At 37.8% G+C, this 25,990-nt stretch overlaps 1 protein-coding gene across 2 annotated transcripts in view; it reads right to left on the bottom strand.

The window, feature by feature from the left end:
- The window catches only part of STK33 (serine/threonine kinase 33), a 164,681-nt gene that overhangs the window by 41,200 nt on the left and 97,491 nt on the right, over window positions 1-25,990 (bottom strand). The window contains exons 4-9 of one of the 2 annotated variants that reach the window (XM_077769176.1): window positions 25,005-25,118; window positions 22,733-22,837; window positions 12,602-12,740; window positions 10,176-10,264; window positions 7,750-7,834; window positions 678-753 (exon numbers count right to left, since the gene is read on the bottom strand). In XM_077769176.1, the coding sequence (XP_077625302.1) occupies window positions 678-753; window positions 7,750-7,834; window positions 10,176-10,264; window positions 12,602-12,740; window positions 22,733-22,837; window positions 25,005-25,118 (608 nt within the window). The remainder of the gene's footprint in view (window positions 1-677; window positions 754-7,749; window positions 7,835-10,175; window positions 10,265-12,601; window positions 12,741-22,732; window positions 22,838-25,004; window positions 25,119-25,990) is intronic. The other variant, XM_077769177.1, reaches the window with a different exon arrangement.

The following is a 25,990-nucleotide window of genomic DNA, read 5'->3' as shown; positions in this document are numbered from 1 at the left end:
CTTATTTAGAAAACCCTGACAGCAATGTGAAGGATGAACTAGGGAGGGAGACCAGGGGCATGAATAACAGTCAGAAAGACGATGTCATATTCTAGAAAAGGGATCATAAGGAGAAGTGATACAAGTGAAGAGAAACCAAAGAATTTCCTTTTCAAAGGAAAAATGAACAGGACATGGGGTTTGATTGAATCTTGAGAGTGAGAAAGAATCAGTGATGATCGGTAGCAGTAAGAGGATTAGGAGCTATGGACTACTCCCTGGATCCTGGGCTGAACCTCTGTCTAGTTAACATCCCACTCCTCACATATGCCCTGTCCACAGGACCGCTAGGTGCCAGATCATAGTACCTGTCTCTGCCGATAAATCTCTTGAGAAAATACAAAGAAGCTTTCTGGTTTGTAGCAAAGGATCAGAGAGGTGTTAAGCAAGAGTTCATTCAGATCATGTCATGTATTCTAGCATTTATAGGTCAATGGAAAGCAAACCTGTATGTTATAAATTTATAGTATTAAAAAAATACCTAGAGGATGTAGCTGACAACTAGTAAGAGAGCTTTTAGAAGGACTTCTCAATTGTTTTTTCAGTCTATCTTGCTGAGCCTTAATTTAAAATCTATGTAATTCTACAGTTAGGGACTACCCATTCATTTTAAACTGTACCTTTAGCGGTCTACTTACAGAATGTACATTATCACACCTATGCTCCAAATGTCACACTGCTGGCTATAGTCATGGGCATTGATAACTTCAGGGGCTGTCAAATAAGCAGAAATGAAATAATATTAATAATACAATAAATGAAGTTTAAACGCTTAAACACAAAGCATGAAAAATGTGCTGATGTGTTGTAATTTATTCCTCCACAGGGAAAAGGAGAACCAACAGCAGATGTTAAATGAATAATGTACAGGCCTTAACAATTGATGTCATTGTACCCTCACTCCTGTCATTTAGCTTCTAATGGAACGATGGCATAAACTGTGTAACTAAATGTACTACTCTTCATTCCTTTGAAATTGTTAAGAAATGATTTTGCAAAGATTGTGTAAGTTACAGTAGAAGACAACAATATCTCAGTTCCTTTCCAAAAATAGAATTGAATACATGCCTGAAGTGGATACAATTTAAAGCAAGCCCAATATGTGGAAATCTGGATTCACAGAGAAACGAAGATAAATGGTTATAAGTCACTTTAGTAAAATAATAATAATAATAACACAGCACTCCTATGACAGGACACAAATTATTTTCCACATGTTCTAAATGAGAAAACTAAGGCAAAGAGAGAGCTCCTACAGTCTAACTGGATCAAACAGCCAACGAGGACAAGGATCCCGGCATTCTGAGTCCCCAGCTCTGCGCTCCGTACTTTACATTGTGTTCACAATAGGACTTTTTTAAACAAGCTTCTCAAAATAGTTGTTTTTTCTTTTCTTTCTTTCTTTCTTTCTTTCTTTCTTTCTTTCTTTCTTTCTTTTACTTTAAGGGAGCACATTTTAATGATTAGATTACTTGATAATGTCTGGCTTTTAAATGGCTTTAAAAAATGTCACATATGATATTTCAGGAATAGCCTATTGTGCCTCTATGGCAAGAGATCAAATATCTTTCCTTAAGGAAAAAGAAAGAATAAAACAGTTATAAACATAAAAAAAGAAAATGTAGGTATATATATTTCAAAAGAACTTTAATATTTACAAAGTAATTTTATATAAATTATGTTATTTGTATAAATCATGTTATGAATCTTGGGATGAGCATCTGGCTCCCTTTGCCAGTGGGGAAACTAAGGTTCAGATATATGAAGTGACGTGCCTAAAGTTGCACAGCTACAGAGTGCCCCCTACATAAAAGGTGTTACTTTAGAAAAGTTTCATTCTCCTGCCCCCCACCTCTCTTTTGTAACTACTAAAAGTAAATGGAATTTCACTTCCTCTGCCTGTTGTCAAAGGAACTAAAAAGCAACAAAAAGGAATCAAAACGTAAAGAGAAGAAAGAATGGGTAAAGTCTCAACTATAGATAATTAACAAAACTGGGTAATTCATTTCCAAATCACTGAAAATTAATTAGTATCTTCCTTTAAGCAACTACTTGTAGTCCTTAACTCTACTTAAACTCTTTAAATACGGAATCATTAAAGTTCAAGTCGCTTTGTGGCCTTGAGTCAATGACAAGGGCAAGTCTATGATTCGATTCCACGAAAGCCCTCCACACTGGGTGCCCCAAAAGGCAGGGGCCGGGATTCTGGGCCTTCGTCTTTCAGAGCCATTTTAATTACTGGGGGTGTTTCCATGTGCGCTGCCATCACAGCCCTCACAGGGAGGCAGAGGCCAGAATGACGGTGCCAGGGAGCCACTTAGGAAGTCAGCAAAGCTCTACAAACCATCTGTCTTCTCTCTTGTTCTCTCACTTGTTATCAGTGTAGACAGCTAATAAGCAGGCATAAAACTCAGGGTGCTTGGATATATTTTCCCCATGTAACTACAGACCAGATGTCTTTTGCCAACAGGAGGATATGAACAGAATCTCAAGTAGCCTTTTCCCAAATAAGATAGAACAGTTTTGAAACTTTATATATCAAGTAGGCAAAAAAAAAAAAAACAAAAAAAAAACCCAGAACTAAGTATACTCCTCAGCAATAGAAATGAATAATCCATTGATATGACATGGGTAAGTCTCAAAATCATGACACAGAACAGAAGAAGACAGACACAAGAATGTACACCGATACAAATAAAGTTCTAGACAAGCAAAACTAAGGTTTAGTGATAAAAATCATCAGTAGTTGTTGGGGTCTAGGTCGGAGACTGACAGAGAGCGACACAAAGGAATTTTCCAGGGCAAAAGACATGATCTATACCTTCATTGGGGTGGTGATTATATAAGCATATGCATTTGTCAAAATGCATTGAACTTTACACTTAAAATCTGTGCATTTTATTGTATGTAAATTATGTTTCAATAAAGTAATATTTTAAAAGAAATCTATAAAAGGTACAAAAATACTTGTTAAATCCCTATCTTGGTGGATGACTTTAATAACTATCTTTGAAATCAACAGAAGCAATCAAAATTAAGTTAATAATATGGGACGTTTGAATCACAAAGGTATCATACTTGATTTTGTAAATACATGCACAGAGAAATTTGTGTGGTCAATAAAACAGGAATATATACACATTCTAAATATCCAATGCAACATTTGCAAAAACCAACTATGTGTTCAATCACAAAAAAACATTCCTAGAAGCTGAAAACCTTTAAGTCACAATTCTCAGGACAATGAAGAAAAGCAGGCAGAAAAACCAAAGGCTAGGAAAACTAACCCATATTCACATGAACATCAAACATACCCCAACCACCTGGGAAATTCTAAAAGCATTTCTAAATGATTCTTGGATTAAAGAAGACTGAAACTAAAATTATAGACTATTAAAAAATGAATAATAGTTAGAAAGAATACTGTATAGCAATAGAAATGGTCAAAGAAATACTCAGAGGAAAATATGTAGAAAATAAGAAGACTGAACACAAATAAGCATTTAGCTTAGGAAGTTAAATAAACCAAAAGAAAATATAAAGAATCAATTCAGAAAGATAAAAGCAGAAATTAATGAAAAAGCCAACCAAATAACATTAGACTTGAGCTGGTTCTTTGAAAGCCCAATAAATTGTCCTAACCACTAACAAATCTGATCAAGAAAAAAAAATGATTAGTATTATTGCAAGAGCTTAAATTGAGCACTAAGTGTCAGGTAATGTGCTAAGCACTTTACATGTATTTTCTCTTTCAATTCTCATGTCAACCTGATAAGAAAGACATTATTATTACCATCCTAAATACATCCTTTCCCCTTCCTTGGTTTATTTTTCTTTCTTAGCACTTCTTTCTAACATCCCAGATAATACCAGACATTTTACTTTTTTATTTTGTTTAATGCTTGCACCCACATGACATTTTTAAAAAGTTTGTTCACTGCTGTGGTCCCAATACCCAGACCAGTTCCTATACAAAGTAGACCCTCAAAAATTGTTTGACAAATGGATAACATACTCCCCATTATACAGATGTAGAACTGCAACAAAAGCAGTCAGGTTGTTTGCCCAGGGGTAAGTGATAGAGCTGGAATCCCCAGTTAGCCAGGTGATGCAGGACATATTGCTAATATGACATCATATGACCTTCTTAAAAAATATTAGGAATTATTAAAGGGGCAGAACCACAGATACACTGGAGAATTAGAAAACTGTAAGTGTAGGGTCCCTGGGTCGCTCAGTCCGTTAAGCATCCGACTTCAGCTCAGGTCATGATCTCACAGTTTGTGGGTTTGAGCCCCGCCTCGGGCTCTGTGCTGACAGCTTGGAGCCTGAAGCCTGCTTCAGATTCTGTGTCTCCCTCTCTTTCTGCCCCTCCCCCACTCATGCTCTATGTGTCTCTCAAAAATAAGTAAACATTAAAAAATTTTTTAATAAAAAAAGAAAAAATTGTAAGTGAATATAATATGCACATTTATGTCAATAAACCTTAAAATCTCAACACAATGAATAATTTTCTATCAAAACAATTCAAGAAGGTGTGGAAAATGTGACTAACCCAGAAAAAGTATAATAGAAACTTAATCTACCAAATATAATAGAAAATATAATAGAAACTTAATCTACCAAATGGTACCAGGGCCAAAAAATTTTAAGGGGAAATTTCATCAAACTATTAATGAATAGATAATTTCTGTTACTTAGCAGTTAATGCACATATCATTTTATTTTTTAAACGAGGCTAGGGGCGCCTGGGTGGCTTAGTCGGTTAAGCGTCCGACTTTCGCTTAGGTCATGATCTCGCGGTTCCTGGGTTCGAGCCCCGCGTCGGGCTCTGTGCTGACTGCCAGCTCAGAGCCTGGAGCCTCTTTCGGTCTGTGACTCCCTCTCTCTCTGACCCTCCCCTGCTCACGCTGTCTCTCTCTCTCCTAGAAATAAATAAAACATAAAAAAAAATTAAAAAAAAAATAGGGGCGCCTGGGTGGCTTAGTCGGTTAAGCGTCCGACTTTCGCTTAGGTCATGATCTCGCGGTTCGTCGGTTCGAGCCCCGCGTCGGGCTCTGTGTTGACTGCCAGCTCAGAGCCTGGAGCCTGTTTCAGTCTGCGACTCCCTCTCTCTCTGACCCTCCCCTGCTCACGCTGTCTCTCTCTCTCTCTCTCCTAGAAATAAATAAAACATTTAAAAAAAATTAAAAAAAATAAAATAAAATAAACGAGGCTAGTATAACCCTAACAACAAAAAAGGCAAGGGCAGCACAAAAGAAAGAATGCTACATTCAAAGTACCTAAATAAAGTGGTGACAAGTTGAATAGAGTAGTATATTAAACCAACTGGAGTTTAATTCAAAGGTGCAAGGATAGTTCAACATTTCAAAAACCAATTAATGCAGTTATTTTGTTAATAAATATAAAGAGAAAACATATATAATCATCTCCTAGGTACAGATTTGAATAGACTTTTCATCAAAGAAGATTATGAATGACTAATAGCTATGTGAAAAGATGCTCACCCTCATTGGCCATTAGGAAAATTAAATAAGCAAATTAAAAACCACGAGGAGATACCACTTCACACCCACTACATTGACTATAATTACAAGAAAAGGTGTTTATCAAGTGTCAGCAAGGATAAAAAGAAACTGGAATTCTCATACCTACATGCTAGTGGAAAGGTAAAATGCTATAGTCACTTTGAAAAGCCATTTGGCAGTTTCTTGAAAACTTAAACATAAATAATCTATGACCCAGCAACTTCACTTCTAGGTAGCTCCCAAAGAAAATGTGTCCACACGAAAATTTGGACACAAAAGTTCATAGCAGCATTATTCATGATAGCCCCAAACTGGACACAATCTCTGTATCCATCAGCTAACAGATGAACGAAAGGTGGCATATCCATGCCACAGACAACTGTTCAGAAATATAAAGGGACAGACTACGGCTACACCAGGAAGGTACTGCAAAAACAGTTCGCTTAAGTGAAAGAAGCCAGACATAAAAGACAACATATGGTATGACTCCCTTCATACAAAATGTCCAGGAAAGGCAAATATAGAGACACAAAAAGATTAGTGGTTCCTGGGGTACAAACCGGGGTTTGTACTGAGTACAATTGGGCAGGAGGCAATTTTGTGGGGTAGAATTATTCTAAAACCGGACTGTGGTGGTGGTTGCACAAGTCTGTGAATGTAGGAAAAAATCACTGAATGGTACGCTTTTTATGGCATTTAAATTGTACCTCAGTAAAGCTGCTAAAAATCACACTTGGAAAAACGGTAAACTGTTGCTTTACAAAATATATTTAATCGGTACTCTTTATGATGTACCATTTGATGGCAATAAAATTGGATAAAAAAATGGAAAAAAGCAAAACACACACATCATTTCAGCATGAATTCACAAAACCAATAATTAAGTTTGGGGTATGATTACCTAAGAGATATAAACAAGTGTAAGAAGAGTCCAGAAAACCAAGAAAAACTATAATCTTTAAAGATAAGAACTGTGAGAAAAATAGTAAAACAATGAAATTATTTGACCTAGGAAAAGAAAAAGTAGCTTGATTACAGGGCCATTAAGTCAAATTAGGGCAAAACAGACTGCTCAAGGTTTTCTTCTTTTTCTGTTATTTTTTAAAATTGAAGTATAGTTGTCATACAACATTATATTAGCTTCAGGTGTACAACATAGTGATTTAACATTTATATACATTACTAAATGATCACCACAATAGGTCTAGTCACCATCTATCACAAAGTTATTACGATGTTACTGACTATATTCTCTATGCTGTACATCCCCGTGACTCATTTATTTTATAACTGGAAGACTGTACCTCTTAATCCCGTTTACCTATTTTGCCCATCACCTCCAAAACTACCAGTTTGCTCTCTGTATCTACGAGTCTGTTTCTGTTTTGTTTTGTTTGTTTATTTGCTTTATTTTTTTTAGATTCCACCTTTAAGTGAAATTATATGGCATTTTCCTCTCTCTCTCTGTCTGACTTCTTTAACTTAGCCTAATGCCCTCTAGGTCCATCTGTGTTGCTGCAAACTTTCATTTCTTTACATGGCTGAGTACTTAAACTTACCCGAACGTACCACATCTTTACCAGTTCCTCCATTGATGAACACTTGGGCTACTTCCATGGCTTGGCTACCATAAATAATGCTGCAACGCACATGGAGGTGGACATGTCTTTCCAAGTTAGTGGCTTCGTTTCCTCAGATAAATACTCAGAAGTGGAATTATTGTATCACATGGCATTTCTGTTTTTAAAAACCTCCACACTATTTTCCACAGTGGCTGCACCGATCTACATTCCCACCAACAGTGTATGAGGATTCCCTTTTCACCACATCCTCGCCAACACTTACTATATCTTGTCCTTTTGACAGCAGCCATTCTGACAGGTGTGACGTGATATCTCATTGTGGTTCTTATGTGCATTTCCCTGATGATGAGCAATGTTGAGCATGTTTTCATGTATCTGTTGGCCATATGGATCTCCAAGTCTTCCTTGGAGAAATATCTATTCAGCTATTCTGCCCACTTTTAAATTGGATTCCTTTCAGCATTGAGTTTTAGGAGTCCTTTCAAATTGCTCAAGTTTTGATCTACATTAGTTGTCTACTTCTTTATATAATTTTAAATGATTTAAAAATCATTTTAAAAAGATAATTTAAAAAGATTGTTTTAAATCTGTGAACGTACCCATATAGATAGGAGTCCCACATGTAGTCTGCAGCATGGCTTCACTCCTGCCTTGCTTCTTCACAGCTAAGCCAAAGTCAGTCACCTAGAAGAAGAAACCCAGTCACCTGTTTTCCTGTCGCAGAGTTCGCTCATTCTGAAGGCAGGCGTTCTACCACACTGTAATTGCACTGTATTTAATTCGAGGATTCTTGAGATGGAGGGGTTTTATTTGTATTACTAATAAGGACCTTGCTTTCACTTCCCTAACACCCCTCTTTAAGAAGAAGAAAAACCTTGTTGGTAAAGAGAAGCTTGGTGTCTCCTATTTAGAGCAGACACCCAGGATATCGATTGATTTTTCCTTCTAGTTAAACTTACCAGCTCAACATGGGAAGTTCTATTTTGAAAGAAGACAGTTAGCTTTTTCAGATTAAAAAAAAAGTTAGTTTTAAAAACGTCTTTCAGGGGTGCCTGGGTGGCTCAGTCGGTTAAGCATCTGACTTCAGCTCAGGTCATGATCTCACGGTCCATGGTTTCGAGCCCCGCATCAGGCTCTGTGCTGACAGCTAGCTCAGAGCTTGGAGCCTGCTTCAGATTCCGTATCTCCCTCCCTCTCTGACCCTTCCCTGCTCACACTGTCTCTCTATCTCAGAAATAAAAGAAACAAAACCCCCCCCCAAAAACCTCTTTCATCGTAAAATGCATTCTGGCCTTAGTAGGTTCACTCTCTTATTTTTCTGACACTCAAGCTCTGTTCCAGTTTAAAGCACCATTAGAAATGCGATCATTATCCTTGGCAGCACTCACAGAAAATGCCCCCTTTTTATAATTATTTATAAGACACTATCTCTGGTAAATACTATCTTTTCTTTACTATAACTTCCTTTGTGTATCTAGAGTATACTAATTAAAACAATTATGACGCTATTAAAAACTACAAGAAGCAAATTAACAGGGAAAAAAAGGCAACTGTGAAGCTACAAATACATGGGAGGCCCTGCTGTTGCAACTGATCTCTTCCTGCTCTGCTCCAAATCGTGATCAGGACACAGTCGGTTATTAAATATTCAGTGTGTGCCCTTGGTCTTGTCTCCCATGTTGGAACAGCCTTGGGCTTAAAGCAAAAAAAACAAAAAACAAAAAAAAAACAGGCACATTTATTGATCATACAACCAAAGATAGGCTCTTGGTCCACGGACACTCAATGCAAAGTTTCCAGTGCCTTCTGGAGTAAGAAAATGTTCCTATCAGTGTGTGATGCCACTATTTTTCTAAATAGAATAACCAATTTCTCCATAAGTTTTCACAATTCTCTCACCTGGAACATTATACTATGTATCTTTCTCCACAGAAAATCTACACAAATATCAAAAATATAAAAGGTTTTACAATCGATTCAGTTCTTTAGAGAGCAATCATTCCCTCATTTACCAAACATTAAATATTAAGTGAGCACATACTATGTTTTCAGGCATTACTCCAGGTACCAACAGTGAATAAAACATACATAATTCCTGCCCACACAGAGTTTAAAATGAAAATATTCAAGAATATTTACTTACTTTGGTAAAACAACAATGCTGTTAAACTCACTTATATTACATGGGGATTTAGCTCCTGCAACAAAGCGAGTTATTCACAGACAACATTTTATTCCTAAATTAACACATTCATATATTTTGAAAGCAGCCACTATTAAAGTGCTAAGTAATAAATAATGTATCCTATCATTTATTTGACATTAAGGAACACTTAATTTGAATAAAATCTTGAAGAATAAACACTTGGCACATTAATTGTGCTTAGGACATAAATATTAATACCCAGGAAAATTTTCAATGAGAAATACAGACTTTAGCGTTAATTTAGTATCAAATGCAGAGCCAAGGTGTGTTTTTTCCTAAATCTGTAACACATTTACATCAAATTACCAGGCATAAATTTGAAATTAATTAGAATTCAGAGCATCTGTTTGCTTGCTATTAACTAATGATTTAGAACCATCAAAATGAATATGTACTTTAAAAAAAGATTCAACAGCACTACTTGTAAAATTATTCTTGTCAGTTACAAGCTCTTTTGTAAAAATTTTATTTTTATTTTATTGTTTTAATCTTTTAATGTTTACTTATTTTTCAGAGAGAGAGAGAGAAAGCATGAGTGGGGGAGGAGCAGAGACAGGGAGACACAGAATTTGAAGTGGGTTCCAGGCTCTGAGCTGTCAGCACAGAGCCCAATGCGGGGCTCAAACTTATGTGAGAGATCATGACCTGAGCCGAAGTCGGATGCTCAATCAAGCCACCCAGGCACCCCAATGTTTATTTTTTTAGCACAAGACACTGATTTTTTGGCTGCTCAGAAGCTTCCAAAAAGAGGATGTACTTTGTCACTTTGCTATCAAACTGTTTACAGGCAAATATTTACCACAACTTCAAATATCTTACCTTTATGTTTAAGTTCATTTCGTTGTTATCATCAATAAAGCTGCTTTTGACCATTATGTTTTCCAGTTTTAGATCTCTATGTACTATATCTACCAAGAAAATAAACAACAAATCAAATGAATAGTGAATGAGGGAAAATTAGAGGGGACATAAATAAAACAGATATATGTAATTGACAAGCTAAAGTCCACTGTTAAAAACCTTGGAAAAAATAAATCATACATACATACATACATGAAAAACTTTGGGGAGAACCAAGCATAATTCTGTCCTGTTCCATTCCCTTATATTCAAATCCCTTTTCTCCACATGTTTAATCTGAAGGGGCCATTTTCTTGCACTCCCTCCTCTTCCCCATCCCCCTACTGGCCTAGCAGACACTCTTCATGACAGGTGGCCTAGTGAGCGGGACAGAGGATCCTGCCCAAAGTTAGGCGAACACCAGGAGGAGGTAGACAATCATAGTTACAAACCCCGTAAGGTTTCCCATGTTCTTAGGTCTTCAAATAGAGGATTGCTTCTTTACTTCCATGCATATGCTGGTGACAATATAAACATTTAGCACACTGCAACTTAACTACATGTATACAAACTGCACTCATTTCAATATATTTTTCTACAACATACTACTCTTGATATGTTAAAATAAAAAGCAAACAAACGAAAACCCCAAGACACAAAATCTCCAGTTGAACATGTGAGACCTCAGGTAGGATTTTATATACATGCAAATAATCATGTACCAAACATTTCCTCTGCAAGTAACTAATTCAGTTCATATCCATAGCAATAATTTCCCCAGACTTAAAAAACTTACATGTATAATTGCTGGAAAAATATAGCTGAAGAGCCCTGGACTGGCAATTCTACCTAATCACTTCTAGTTCCCTTACACAGCTCCCAGCCTGTGTTTTTGGAATTTTTATTGTTTCCATTACTTTGCTTATCTCTTCTGACATAAATAGCACACAATAAGTCTCCCTACTGCCTCCATCGGTCTTCTTTTTAATTGTTTTCTTTGCTATTCTCGCCCACTTCAGAAAAATTTTATCAAGTTTCATGAAAATTCCTGTGGAAATTTTGGTTGGCATTATACTGAATTTATAGCTCTATGTGGGAGGACTGACATTCATATAGTATTAAGCCCTTGATTTCCTGCCCTTGCAAAAATTGTTGCCCCTACCTGGAAAGCCCTCCCTTCTTTCTTATCTGAGTTTGTATTCCTCAGCTCAAATTTTTTTTCCTCTGTGAATCCTTCTCTGACTTTTCAGGTCAACTGAGGCACTTAGGTTCCTATAGTCCTTGCACTGTATATAGCTTTCCACTAGAGAAATTATCACATTGAATTACAGTTTGCTTTCTGTACTCAATCTCCCACTAGTCTGAATTCCTTAAGGGTGGGGGCCTTGTCTTTTAATCTTTCTAACTCTGGGTCCGACCACACGCAGAAGTTGCTCAGGAAATATCTGTGGAATGGACCCTTGGGTTCTAATACTAGCTCTGCCACACCTCACCATGTCACTTCACCTCTCCGGAACAAACTTTTCTCTCATCTGTATAATGAGAAGGTGTTAAACTCATGTGTGAGCCCAAATAACCTTGAAGAGAAAAAGGAGGAGCCTGAGAAAAAGCAGTGGCAGTAACATCAAAGAACAGTAAAGCAATTAGAATAATTTTTACGTGTGGCTTTTAAGGTAGCAAAGCTATTCTGTATGATACTAGAATGGTAGATACATGTCATTATACGTTTGTCAAAACCAACAGAATGTACACCACCAAGAGTGAACCCTGATGTGAACTATGGGCTTTGGGTGATGACAGTGTGTCAGTGTAGGCTCAGCAGTTGTAACATGCATACCCCTCTGGTACCTCCTCTGCTAACAGGAGGAGGCCGTGCATGTATAAACAGGGGTAGACGGATATCCTTGTAGCTTCTGCTCAGTTTTGCTACAAACCTAAAACTGCTGTAAAACAAAAAACAAAGAAACAAAAATGCCTAGAATATACAGTTTTTTAAGTTTTTATTTAAATTCCAGTTAGTTAGCATACAGTATAATATTAGTTTCAGGCATATACCTATAGTGATTCAACGCTTCCATACAATATAAGCATTTTGAAATTTTACTTTTATTATTGACTTGCCTACTTTTGTTTTGATAAGATTAGCAGCTTTTCAGACTGTTGAATAGAAATATTCATCCTTGTCCATGTACAAGGATGACTGTATACCTACCTTGTTTCTAACTAAAATATATTTATTATATTTAATTAAAGTTTTAAAAAATTTAGGAAGTTTTTAAAAATAAAATCTTCTATTTTAGTGGGTATTATTTCTGTGACTATGAATCCTGAATACGATCACCCGTAAACAAAAGTGCTATCTGCATTCACGGAGTCGATGAGTCAGATGACCCTCTTCTTCTTACCCTTATTGTGAAGATATGCTATGGCTGATGCGAGACTCTGAATGATCCACCTGGTCTCGTTCTCTGAGAAATGCCCTTTCCTATCCAGAATTTCTTTGAGTTCTCCATCCTCACAAAGCTCCATCACCAGGTACATTTTCTGACATTGTATTTTTAAAGAGAGAGAGAGAGACAGAGGGCAAATTACACAGTTGAGGATTTTTAAAATGTTATATATTACACATACATAGTAGAAATATGATCACAATCTAAATCATCAACCTATTCATTAAAATCATTTATTACCTATCATGCACGAGATACCGTGCAGGATGCCAGAGGAACAATGAGGCATAAGGCAGAGTTCTTAACCCTGAAGGAGCTCATGGTACAGTTAGAAATACAGTATCATATGGTACATGCTAACCAAAGAGGTACAGCCAAAATGCCATGAGGTTATAGAGGAAAGGAGCCTCTGTTTAACAAATGCTCACTGAGGAGGTGACATTAAAAGCAGGTCTAGATAACTGAATCGGGACTTATGGTTAGAGAATGGGGGTAAGAACAGGCTTAACACACGGTATTTGCAAACACTCCAAAGAGTGAAACAGCACTGGCTGTTGAAAGAACAGATATCTCAGTGTTAACAGCACTGGGAGTTTGGTGGGGCAGAGAACAGTGGAGTGGTGAGGGGTGAGGCTAGGAAAAACAGGTTAATGCCAGGTTGTAAAGATTCTTGGATGTCACACAGAGGAGTTTGCATCTTTTCCCCCCATAAGGAGTCACTGAAGTCTTTTAAGCTGGTATCTGGAGTGGGGGGAAAAGTGTGTGATACTGTCAGTTTTGCACTTCTAAATGAACATTCTAACAGTAATGTAGAGCAGGGCTCAGCAAACTTTTTCTCTAAAGGCCTGCTCCAGATAGTAAATTTTTTTTTCAGATAGTATTTTTGTCTTTGTAGGTTGTACAATCTCTTTTACACCTACTCAGCGCTGCTGTTATAGCATAACAGCAGCCATGAACAACACAACAGAACTTTACCTATGGACTCTGAAATTTTAGTTTCATATACTTTTCATAAGCCATCAAATATTTACTTTTTAATTTTTTTCAGCCATTTAAAAATGTAAAGAACTTAGCTTATGGGCCATAAAAAAAATAGGCAGCACGTCAGATTGGGCTTGCATGCTATAGTATGCTGACCTTTGTTTATGGGGGGTAGATGTCAGGCATCAAATGGACATAAGTAGGGGAAGAAGAAAAGTACATGAAAATTACCTAGCAGGAAGAAAGAGTGGGACTTAATAACTAACTGGGTATCGGAAAAAGCCAGGGGTGAAGTGCCTCTTCCATATTTGCTGTTTCTGTGGATGCATATTAAGACCACTCCAGGTTTTCTAGAAGTCGAGTCATTTCTTGAGTCAAAAACATTCACAGTCAACTGTAATGCAAGCCTCTTTCATACCTATTGCTATTCAGTAGTAGACAACCCTACACATCTCTGTACCATCTTCTGCTGCTAAATTTTTATAGATTTTTTTAAGATTTTGGGGTCTGATTCTATTCTGCAGCCAGTACTAATGCCACTTCTGTGTTCAATCAGCAAGCACGAAAACAATAATAGAAGATTAACACCCTTTCTTCCAATAGTCAAAATTCGGATTCACTAAACCTCAGGATGCTTTGGAATTTCAAAAGTAACTTAAGAATTGTGCAAAGTCTAACACATAAATAAGCTTCTGAACTATATATCATTTTCTATTAATAGCACTGTAGGGATCATAAATGGTAAGTGAACTATTTGGAAACAAAAGTTATTTTAACAGTGCTTACAACATAAATTGATGTCAAGTTTAAATATGTAAGTTGATAAAAGTTATATCAATAAAAATTTTTATAAGTCTTTTTATAATTATTAGAAATAATTATGTAGATCTGGAGAACATTTGGATTCACAAATAAAGCCACAACATAGTCTGACTTAATGACAGTACTAATACCATGGTCTACCCAATCAGGTAACAATTTCCATTCATCTTTAAGATGGCTTCAGTAGAAGGTCTAGGTATTTGAGTTGATGAGGGGAGGAGGCAGATCTGAACTGTGTGAATCAGGGGCCAGCAGTACATTAAAAAAACACAAAACACAAAACAAAAACAAAAACAAAAAATCCCCACAACAAACCAATCACAGATGATAATTTCCTCTGCCTTCAAACTATTCTAGATTTGGACTCCCACTTGTGCCCAAGATGAAGTGACAGAGAATAGACTGACCCTCTCTCCTGAAACAACTTAAGAAATGGATAAAATATATAAAACAACAATTTTCAGACATTAGACATCAGACAGGATAGAGTGATGATTCCTGAAAGAAGGGAAACACATGAGACAAGCCCCATGATCATCCTAGCTTACTGTCCAGAGAGAATTTGTAGGCCATGAGGCAGTAAGAAGGAATACAGAGAGAGCCCAACAGTCTCCATAAATTGAGGAAATTGAGCAGGGAGTCCAGGAAGGAAGTTGTCTTTAGGCCAAGACAACTAAAGTTCACAGAGTTTTGGCAGAGTACCAAAAGAGGAGAAAGCTCCAGAGATTTGCAGAGGCTCCCCCTCAAGTCTTCAGCAGAGTACTGCTCAGTTTATGTGTATGAGGGAAATACCCAAAGCTGGGTAAAGAACCATGCAAGAGGAGCAGAGGGAATAATCACTGGAGCTTCCAGATGGCCAGAAAGAGCCTGTATTCCTATCAGCAGAGCGGGAAATCTCGTAATTCATAGGAGATCAGGTAGAGTACTCTCAAAGGGTCTTGCTTCTTTCATAAGAAAAAAATAGCCCTAGAACAAAGGCTGCTCTGGTACCATCTAACAAAGCTTAAAGCAAGCTTCAGAAGTATCAGACATTTTCCCTCAAGAAATGATGTCCCTCAAGAAAGCTCAAGAGTAGTTATAAGAATATAATAATATCTAGCATCCTATCAAAAACTAACAGGCATATAAAGAAGCAGGAAGGGGTGCCTGGGTGGCTCAGTCGGTTAAGCGTCCAATTTCAGCTCAGGTCATGATCTCACGGTTTGTGGGTTCGAGCCTCGCATCAGGCTCTGTGCTGACAGCTAGCTCAGAGCCTGGAGCCTGTTTCAGATTCTGTGTCTTCCTCTCTCCCTGACCCACCCCTGTTCACGCTGTCTCTCCCTCTCAGAAATAAATAAAACATTATGCCAGGCTTTAAAGTCATGAACCAGGAGAGGGTGCCTGGGTGGCTCAGTAGGTTAAGCGTCCAATTTCAGCTCAGGTCATGATCTCATGGTTCATGGGTTTGAGCCTCGCATCAGGCTCTGTGCTGACAGCTAGCTCAGAACCTGGAGCCTGTTTCAGATTCTGTGTCTCCCTCTCTCCCTGACCCTCCCCTGTTCACGCTGTCTCTCCCTCAGAAATAAAGAAAACATTAAAAAAGGGGCGCCTGGGTGGCTCAGTTGGTTAAGCGTCCAGCTTCGGCTCAGGTCATGATCTCATGGTTCGTGGGTTTCAGACCCGCGTTGGGCTCTGTGCTGACAGCGAGCTCAGAGCCTGGAGCCTGTTTCAGAGTCTGTAACTCCCTCTCTCTCTGACCCTCCCCCGCTCACGCTGTCTCTCTCTCAGAAATAAATAAAACATTTAAAAAAATGAAAAAAAAACATTAAAAAAGTTTTTTAAAAAAGCAGGAAAATATAAACCATAATGGGGGAAAAAATCAGTCAATTAAAATTGACCTAGAAATGACATATTATAAAATTAGTAGAAAATAACACTAAAAGTTATTATAACTAAATTTAAAAAGGAGGAGTAAATATTGAGCATGTTAAGTAAAAACATGGAAGATACAGAAAAGAATCAAATCAAATTTCCACTAGAAAAGATAAATAGCATATATGATGTTACAGAAAAAGAGATTACTGAATCTGAAGACATCACAATGAAAAGGATGCTAAACAAAGAAAAAAGTAAGCTGTGGACAATATCAACCAATCTAACACTCTAACATGGGTACTTGGAATACAAGGCAGAATAAATATTTGAACAAAAAATGACCAAAGATTTCCTTCAATTTAATAAAAACCATAAACTCACAGATCCAAGAGGCTGCATAAACCTCAAGCACAAGAAAACTGAAAGCAAGGTACATTATCAAATCTCTTAAAACTGGTGACAAAGAGCAAAACATTTCTAAGAAGATTTGGGGATAAAAAATAACTCTAATACCGAAAAGAAGAGACTTTTGGCATCATTGTCATGTACTGCTCCCATAAAGGATAACTGTGGCATTTGTAGTTATTAAGCACTCCTAATGAATCAAGCATAATATATAACCCAAACAGACTATTTCTGCCTCAGAAACTGACAAAGGAAACAAATAGCAATAGCTAACAGTTAAAGAGACAGATGCTTTATATCCATTTTCCAATTTAATGCTTCAACAACTATAAGGAATAAACCCACCAACCCAATCAAAGGATACAGGGACTTGAAGCACAGTAAAGTGAGGCTTTAATCAACGTTCTTGCAAGAGTCAGTGTCTGACAGACAGGCATACTTGGGGCATTCACAGCATATAATTTACTTCCGAGTGTGCAGGTCCCTCCCCTGGTTCCTCATTGGCTGAGTACTACAGAGGTTACAGTTTTACCTGGACATTGCCTAGGCCCATGTAAGGCAAAAAGTAATCTGACTGGAACAAAAGTACGTTCCCTGAGGTGATGCAGAGACTTTCAGTAGCTCCCCCCTTTGTTCTTTAATGTGTGATCAGTGCAAAGCCCGCCAAAATAAGCCCCACAATTTCGGAGAGGTGAAGAAGAACCAGGATATGAAGTGTCTAAGGGTTTGGGAATCCATTGTGTGCGTGGGGGCGGGGTGAGGGGTGAGGTTTGTACATCTTTCCAGTAGGCTGTAAACCTACTGTTAAGTAGACAGCAGAGCTTTTATTTGGTATTTTTGAGAATGAATCATCTCCCTTAAGAAGTATGGTGAGAAACATAAGCAATCTTATTGATAAGGATGTGCTAAATGCACTTTACTACTCCACTTACAGCAATGGATAAATCAACTAGACAGAAAAATCACTAAAGAAACAATGGACCTGAACGACACATTGGACCAGATGGACTTGACAGATATATTTAGAACACTACATCCTGAAGCTATGGAATTCACTTTCTTCTTGAGTGCTCATGGTACATTCTCCATGATGGATCACATACTGGGTCACAAGGCAGCTCTCAATAAATATAAAAGAATTGTCATCATACCATGCACACTTTCAGATCACATTGCTATGAAACTTGAAATCGACCACAGGAAAAAGTCTGGAAAACCTCGAAAAGCATGAAGGTTAAAAAACACCCTGCTAAAGAACAAATGGGTCAACCAGGCAATTAGACAAGAAATTTAAAAATATATGGAAACAAATTAAAATGAAAATACAACAATCGAACTCTATGGGATGCAGCAAAGGCAGTCCTAAGAGGAAAATACATTCTAATCCAGGACTATCTCAAGAAACTAGAAAAAGCGCAAATATAAAATCTAACAGCACACCTAAAGGAACTAGAAGCAGAGCAGCAAGAACATCCCAAATCCAGCAGAAAAAGAGAAATAATAAAGATCAGGGCAGAATACAGAATCCCAAAAAACACCCGAACATATCAATGAAACCAAGAGCTGGTTTTTTGAAAATGTAAACAAAATTGATAAACCTCTAGCCAGGCTTCTAAAAAAGAAAAAAGAGGCATCCAAATAGACAAAATCACGAATGAAAATGGGTTTATTGCAACCAAACCCTAAGAAATACAAGCAATTATTAGGAAATTCTATGAAAAACTATATGCCAACAAATTGGACAACCTAGAAGCAATGGATAAATTTCTAAACACACATACACTACCAAAACTCAAGGAAGAAACAGAAAATCTGAACAGAAGAAATTGAATCAGTTATCAAAAATCTCCCAACAAATAAGAGCCCTGGATCAGACTGCTCCCCTGGAGAATTCTACCAGACATTTAAAACAGAGTTAATACCCATTCTTCTCAAGCTATTCCAAAAAATAGAAATGGAAGGAAAACTTCCGGACTCATTCTATGAAGCCAGCATCACTTTGATTTCCAAAGCAGACAGAGACCCAGCAAAAAAAGAGAACTACAGGCCAAGATCCCTGATGAATATGGATGCAAAAATCCTCAACAAGATACTAGCAAATTGAATTCAACAGCATGTTAAAAGAATATTTCACCATGATCAAGTGGGATTCATTCCTGGGTTACAAGGCTGGTTCAATATTTGCAAATCAACCATGGGATACATCACATTAACAAAAGGAAAGATAAAAACCATATGATCCTGTCAATAGATGCAGAAAAAGCATTTGACAAAATACAGCATCCCTTCTTAATAAAGACTCTCGAGAAAGTCGGGATAGGAGGAACTTACTTAAACATCATAAAAGCCAACTATGAAAAGCCCTCAGCAAACATCATCCTCAATGGGGAAAAACTGAGAGCTTTCCCCCTGAGATCAGGAACTCGACAGAGATGTCCACTCTCACCACAATTGTTTAACAGCTGAAAGTCCTAGCATCAGCAATCAGACAACAAAAGGAAATAAAAGGCATCAAGATTGGCAAAGATGAAGTCAAATTTTCACTTTTCGCAGAGGGCATGATACTTTACATGGAAAACCCGACAGACCCCACCAAAAGTCTGCTAGAACTGATCCATGAATTCAGCAAAGTCACAAGGTACAAAATCAATGTACAAAATTTGGTTGCATTTTTATATGCCAATAATGAAGCAACAGAAAGACAAATCAAGAAACTGATCCCATTCACAACTGCACACAGAAAAAGCATAAAATGCCTAGGAATAAACCTAACCAAACATGTAAAATATCTGTATGATGAAAACTATAGAAAACTTATGAAGGAAATTGAAGAAGACACAAATGAAAAACATTCCATGCTCATGGATCAGAAGAATAAATATTGTTAAAATGTCATTACTATCCAAAGCCATCTACACCTTCAATGCAATCCCAATCAAAATTGCACCAGTATTCTTCTCACAGCTAGAACAAACTATCCTAAAATCTGCATGGAACCGCAAATGACTAGCCAAAGTAATATTGAAGAAGAAAACCAAAATGAGAGGTATCACCATCCCAGACTTTAGCCTCTACTACAAAGCTGTCATCATCAAGACAGTATGGTATTGGCACAAAAACAGACACATAGACCAATGGAATAGAATAGAGAACCCAGAATTGGGCCCACAAATGTATGGCCAATTAATCTTTGACAAAGCAGCAAAGGATATCAATGGAAAAAGGCAGCCTCTTTAACAGATGATGCTGGGAGAACTGGACAGCAACATGCAGAAGAATGAAACTAGACCACTTTCTTACACAATACACAAAAATAAACTCAATATGGATGAAGGACCTGAATGTGAGACAGGAAACCATCAAAACCCTAGAGGAGAAAGCAGGAAACAACCTTCTTGACCTCAGCTGTAGCAATTTCTTAATGGACACATCTACAAAGGCAAGGGAATCAAAAGCAAAAATGAACTACTGGACCTCATCAAGATAAAAAGTCTTCTGCACAGCAAAGGAAACAATCAACAAAACGAATAGGCAACTGAGGGAATACTGGTGCAGCCCCTCTGGAAAACAGTGTGGAGTTTCTTCAAAAATTTAACAATAGAACTCTCATATGACACAGCAATAGCAGTGCTAGGAATTTACCTGAGGGATACAGGAGTGCTGATGCATAGGGGCACATGTACCCCAATGTTCATAGCAGCACTCTCAACAATAGTCAAAACATGGAAAGAGCTTAAGTGTCCATCAACTGATGAATGGATCAAGAAGATGTGGTTTATATACACAGCGGAGTCCTACATGGCAATGAAAAAGAATGAAATCTAGCCATTTGTAGCAATATGAATGGAACTCAGGGGTATAATGCTAAGTGAAAAAAAGTCAGGCAGAGAAAGACAGATACCATATGTTTTCACTCATATATAGATCAGGAGAAACTTAACAGAGGATCATAGGGGAGGAGAAGGGGAAAAAATAGTTAAGGAGAGGGAGGGAGGCAAACTATAAAAGACTTAAATACTGAGAACAAACTGAAGGCTGATGGGGGTGAGAGAAAGGGGCAAATGGCTGATGGGCATGGAGGAGGGCACTTGTTGGGATGAGCACTGGGTGTTATATGGAAACCAACTTAACAATAAACTATATTAAAAAAAAATAAAACAGGGTGGCGCAGCAGCCGGCGGATCCCCAGTGTAAGTGCGTGTGCGCGGGCGAGGATGGGCACGGGATAGAGGCAGAGCCACCCACACCGCCGCGGCCTGGAGCTAAGGGACGGAGCTTCTGCCCCCCTTCAATGGTCACGGGTCGCCAGAGCCCTGGTCGCGCGGAACCCTCGCCGCCACCGCCGCTGTCCTGCGACCCCGGGCAGGTGTAGACACGTGCGGCCATCTGCACTGTAGGATCCCGGTTCTACAGGCTTTGGACTCCCTGGGATTACCATGCCGCCCCCTGCGGACATCGTCAAGGTGGCCATGGAATGGCCGGGCGCCTACCCCAAGCTCATGGAAATCGATCAGAAAAAACCACTGTCTGCAATAATAAAGGAAGTCTGTGATGGGTGGTCCCTTGCCAACCATGAATACTCTGCACTGCAGCATGCTGATAGTTCCAACTTCTATATCACAGAAAAGAACCGCAACGAAATAAAAAATGGCACTATCCTTCGATTAACCACATCTCCGGCTCAAAACGCCCAGCAGCTCCATGAACGAATCCAGTCATCAAGTATGGATGCCAAGTTGGAAGCCCTGAAAGACTTAGCCAGCCTCTCCCGGGATGTCACGTTTGCTCAGGAGTTTATAAATCTGGATGGCATCTCTCTCCTCACGCAGATGGTTGAAAGCGGCACTGAACGATACCAGAAATTGCAGAAGATCATGAAGCCTTNGTCCTGGGGGCTGTGCTGCAAACAGGCGCCACAGGATGGTCAAGCTGTCAGACATCCAAGTTTACATCATTGTAATTAGTACAAGTATTGACAATTTGCAAGGGCTTGGGGTTGTGTTTTTTGTTTCTGTTTTTGCTTTGTTTTTGTACAAAAGAGTCTAACATTTTTTTGCCAAACAGATATATATTTAATGAAGAGAAGAGATACATAAATGTGTGTACTTTCAAGGGTTTTTTTTAAAAATTATTTTAATCCTAAACATCTTCCTGAGAATAACAGTCCCTTACACGTGCTGTGGAATAAAATTCATTGTGATGAAAAAAAAAAATAAAAAATAAAAAATAAATAAAACAAAAAAGACGTACGGTGAGAACACACAACCAAATGAGGTCGATACTATTATTAAACTCATTTTACAAATGAGAAAACTAAAGTATAGAGAGGTTGGGTAACATCATGATCTCATGGCCAATAAGGGGTGGAGCCAGGATTTGAATGCACAGGCAATCTGTCCCCAGAGTCCACATGCCTAACCACTACATTATATACCTCCAAGCAGAGAAACACCCAAACCTGCAGGCACTAAACAATCTGGAGGCAGGATGGCAAATAACTTAGGCTTCAGAACAACCGTAAACAAAAATCACAGGCATTTAACAAAAAGAATGATAACGTCTAGGGAAGAAGGAAGATTAAACACATTGGTAAAACACAGATGGTAAAATATCTTCTACACAGTGCCAAATATACCCATGCCAACTTTCTTATAAAGCTAACCTTGCAAAATTACAACGATATTCCAAGAGATTCTAATGGAGAAACCAAAGCCCAAAACAAAAGGAAAACTACCTCTAAGGAGGCTCTTATTACTATCTGTTTGCATATGAAGTTGCTTCAATTACAAACATTTGTTTTCAACAAGCCACCCCAGAAATATTACTGAAGACATCAATCTAATCAACAGACACCTAATTATATAATCAATAATAAAAGTCCTCCAGAATGCCCTCATCAATCTCCAGTGACAGACACATGCCAGGACAGGAACACCTGTGCTCTACAGGGGTTACTGCAGAAGGGAGTGATGTTCATCTGTATTAATAACAACTTTCAATGTGCAGCACCTGATCAAGCCTTACCTTAGGCGTCTCAAACACTTGTTCCAGATGTATGATGTGTTCGTGTTTCACACTTTTCAGGATGTTCACCTCCCGTTCCAGTAGCTTCACAGCAGAGCTTCCGGCCTTTCATAATGAGGACGCGTAGATTTCACATATGAATGTCACTACTACAAACCTCAATATCATAGTTATAGTTGTTTTTATATTTTTTCCTACACTTTCTGAAGAAGTTCTCTTTCCAAAGGATAATATGCAACTTATTTCCATGATAAGTTGTCCAATTTTAAGTTATATATAATTTGGTCTCAAGCCACATCTGTTCTTGGACTGTTTCTATAAACTAACTACAACATGGTCTCTGTCCCCTGAGAGAATTATTCTAGTATTGAAAACGCCTTTGGTATTTCCTTCAAAATCATGCTAATCCTTTGATGTTAGCATAATAAAACCAAAATCTACTTTCCAGTGACATCATTTGGAGATGCTAAAAACAAAATGTTTTTCTTTTGTTGTTTTGCTTTGAATATACATATATGTATGTGTGCATGTGTTTATATATATATATATTTTTATATAAAATAATAGGCAGTGAGACTCTACACCTAGCCCTACAATATATCACTTCCTGATACCCCCAGCTTCTGAGAGAGAGAGAGAGAGAGAGAGAGAGATATCTTATCTTTAGACCAACCTAACTCCAGCTTTATCTCCTTACATGTAACCTTTAATCATACCCGATGGCAAAAGATAAAGGCAGGCACATCCCAGGGAACACAAAATCAGGGCACAACTGATTTCCTACGAAGTCATCTAAGACATTCTAGAAGAGCTTCTTCTACCCTCACCACCACTACCACCAATCATCACCCCTATTGATATCTAAATTACCAGCATTGCCCTCATCCACATAAAAATATCCCTGAAAGGGACAACAAAGCCCACCCCCAAAGCCACCCAAGGTTGGAAAATACATAATAGTTCTTAAAGGACTGCAAAAAGATGGATCACATGGCAAACTTTACCTGGTTAAAATTTTACCTAGAGTCATCCCTGCATCCAATTACCTTTACTCTCAACCATTACCATCTCAGAGTGAGGAGGAAACTGCCTACCCACTATGCCCTAGGGTAAAAGTCACAATTTAAGGTTATCCTAGAGGGTCAAGAGAAATAGTAACTGTGAGGAGTGAATTCTTATCTAGACTACACATGGAAAGTTACCACAATTTCTCCTAATATCAGTCCCAATTCCATTCCTACCTTCCTCCCCAAATGGCCTAACCTGCATATAATACAGCAAAATATATTGTCTAATTCATATATTGACTATATAAATTTATTTTACTATATTAGTGCCTATAAATGCTCATCATCAGTATGTGTATGTGAGATTATGAAATCCTAAAATTGCAAGCAGGTACCCTACTATGTAACCCTAAAATCTAACCCCTGACCCTCTCTGACACGAAAGAGGCAAAGGAAACAACGTCCCCTGTAGCATGATGGTTCTATAATTCTAAAGATTTCTAGAAAGTCTCCAGATATCCTTTTATTAGGATTTATGTGTTATTTTCTTAGAAAGAAACGGTATGTAATTTGCTATAGTCTGTTTTAAAGAATACATAAAACTTACTATTTCACTTTGTAAATGTAATATTAATCATCACAAACCCAAGAAAAAAAACCACCATCTTTTGTCTTTTGTTTTATCCCAGGCACACAGGTTTTTGATGATCAGGGATAAAGCCCGAGAAGCCAGACTCTCTTAAAGACAAGCCCAGTCACTGTCCACTCCAGGAGAAATCCGGTGAGGAATACAGTGGCTACAAGTAAACAGTATAGTTGACAGTTGCTGAAAAAGTGTTTCAAACTGGAAGAACAGGTGGAATGGATAATGAGACTTAGCTAACAAAGAGGAAATAGGTAATCAAAGGAGAGGAAAGGAGAAAAGTTGTTCTGAACCACACTGGCAGAGAGCGCTGAGACTTAAGTCCAGCTAAGCCATCTCTAGCCCATAGTCCTACAGCTAGATAGACAAAATCAGCCCTTCTTTTCAATCACTCTGAAAAATTTTACCCTTATTTGGTTATATTAGTTACATGAGTTAATTCTTCATTTGATTTTCCCAGATACATGAGTTCAAGAATAGGTTCCTTCCCAGAAGGCTAGGGAAATGGCCACATTTCTCCAGGCCCTGCCCTCAGAGTCAGCTTTTAGTGTGAAAACTATACTGCCAACCCTGGCCAGCCCTGGCACTGTGCCCTCAGTGTGATGCTGCAAATAAGTCTTACCTTGTCTTTGTTCACTTTTTTAATTGCCCACTTAGTTCCTGTTTCCTTGTCCGTAGCTTCAATGACCATTCCAAAGCTCCCTTTTCCCAATATTCTTCCAAAGGTATAGATTTCCTGGATAAAAAATTAGAGCTCCTTTGTTTCTTTCTGCCATTCATCAGGTATTAAAAATGAACACATAATACTGACAGGTATCCAACCAAGGGGAGAGAGTTTCTGCTCCAGAGTAAAATCAAATAGAAGATGCCACCTATTTGATGTTAATTAACCAAAAAGAAGTTTTGGCAAATTTCATTAAATATCCTTTGGTGGAAAACCTTGAACTCCCACTGGAGAAATACAGAAAATGTCAAAAATATAAAAATGAGTCTCTTACAAACTACAATGTTAATAAAATGTCTTCATAAGAAAAAGGAGAAATGAAATATTAATGCATACATATAAGTGTGTTTGTGTGTATAAAAATACATTCATCAAAGAAATTAACCCCAAATTCTGAGAGCTATATTATAAAATCAACACCTATTAACTAACTGCTTTTCTGTTTACAAAGTAACACTTTTTCTTTACTTCAATATTTCTATTAAAAGTCACTTTAGTGATTTTATTCCTTTTGTTTTAGAAAAAGCAATATCTGACAGAAATTTTAATGTAGGTCAGCACTGAGAAGAAAGTAAAAACAATCCATAGTAACTCTATCCAGACCAAGAATCCTTCCAGTTATTATCTAACTTCTGATGATAACATCACTTGCCATGATGAGCACAGCATAATGGGTAGAACTGTTGAATCACTAGTTGTACACTTGAAAGTGAAACTAACATAACAATGTATGTCAACTACACTTCAACTTTTTTTAAAAAAGCATAGTGCCTAGAACACAGTAAGCACTCAATAAAAGTTAAGGTTATTTAAAAAAAAAAAAAAAGAACACACTGTTTTTGCCAACACCAGCATTCTAGTTCTCATTGTAAAATTTAAAAAAA

The sequence above is a fragment of the Crocuta crocuta genome, unplaced genomic scaffold (assembly GCF_008692635.1).
Source record: "Crocuta crocuta isolate KB4526 unplaced genomic scaffold, BGI_CrCroc_1.0 scaffold255, whole genome shotgun sequence".
Lineage (NCBI taxonomy): Eukaryota > Metazoa > Chordata > Mammalia > Carnivora > Hyaenidae > Crocuta > Crocuta crocuta.
This window is presented reverse-complemented; position numbering and strand designations above follow the sequence as displayed.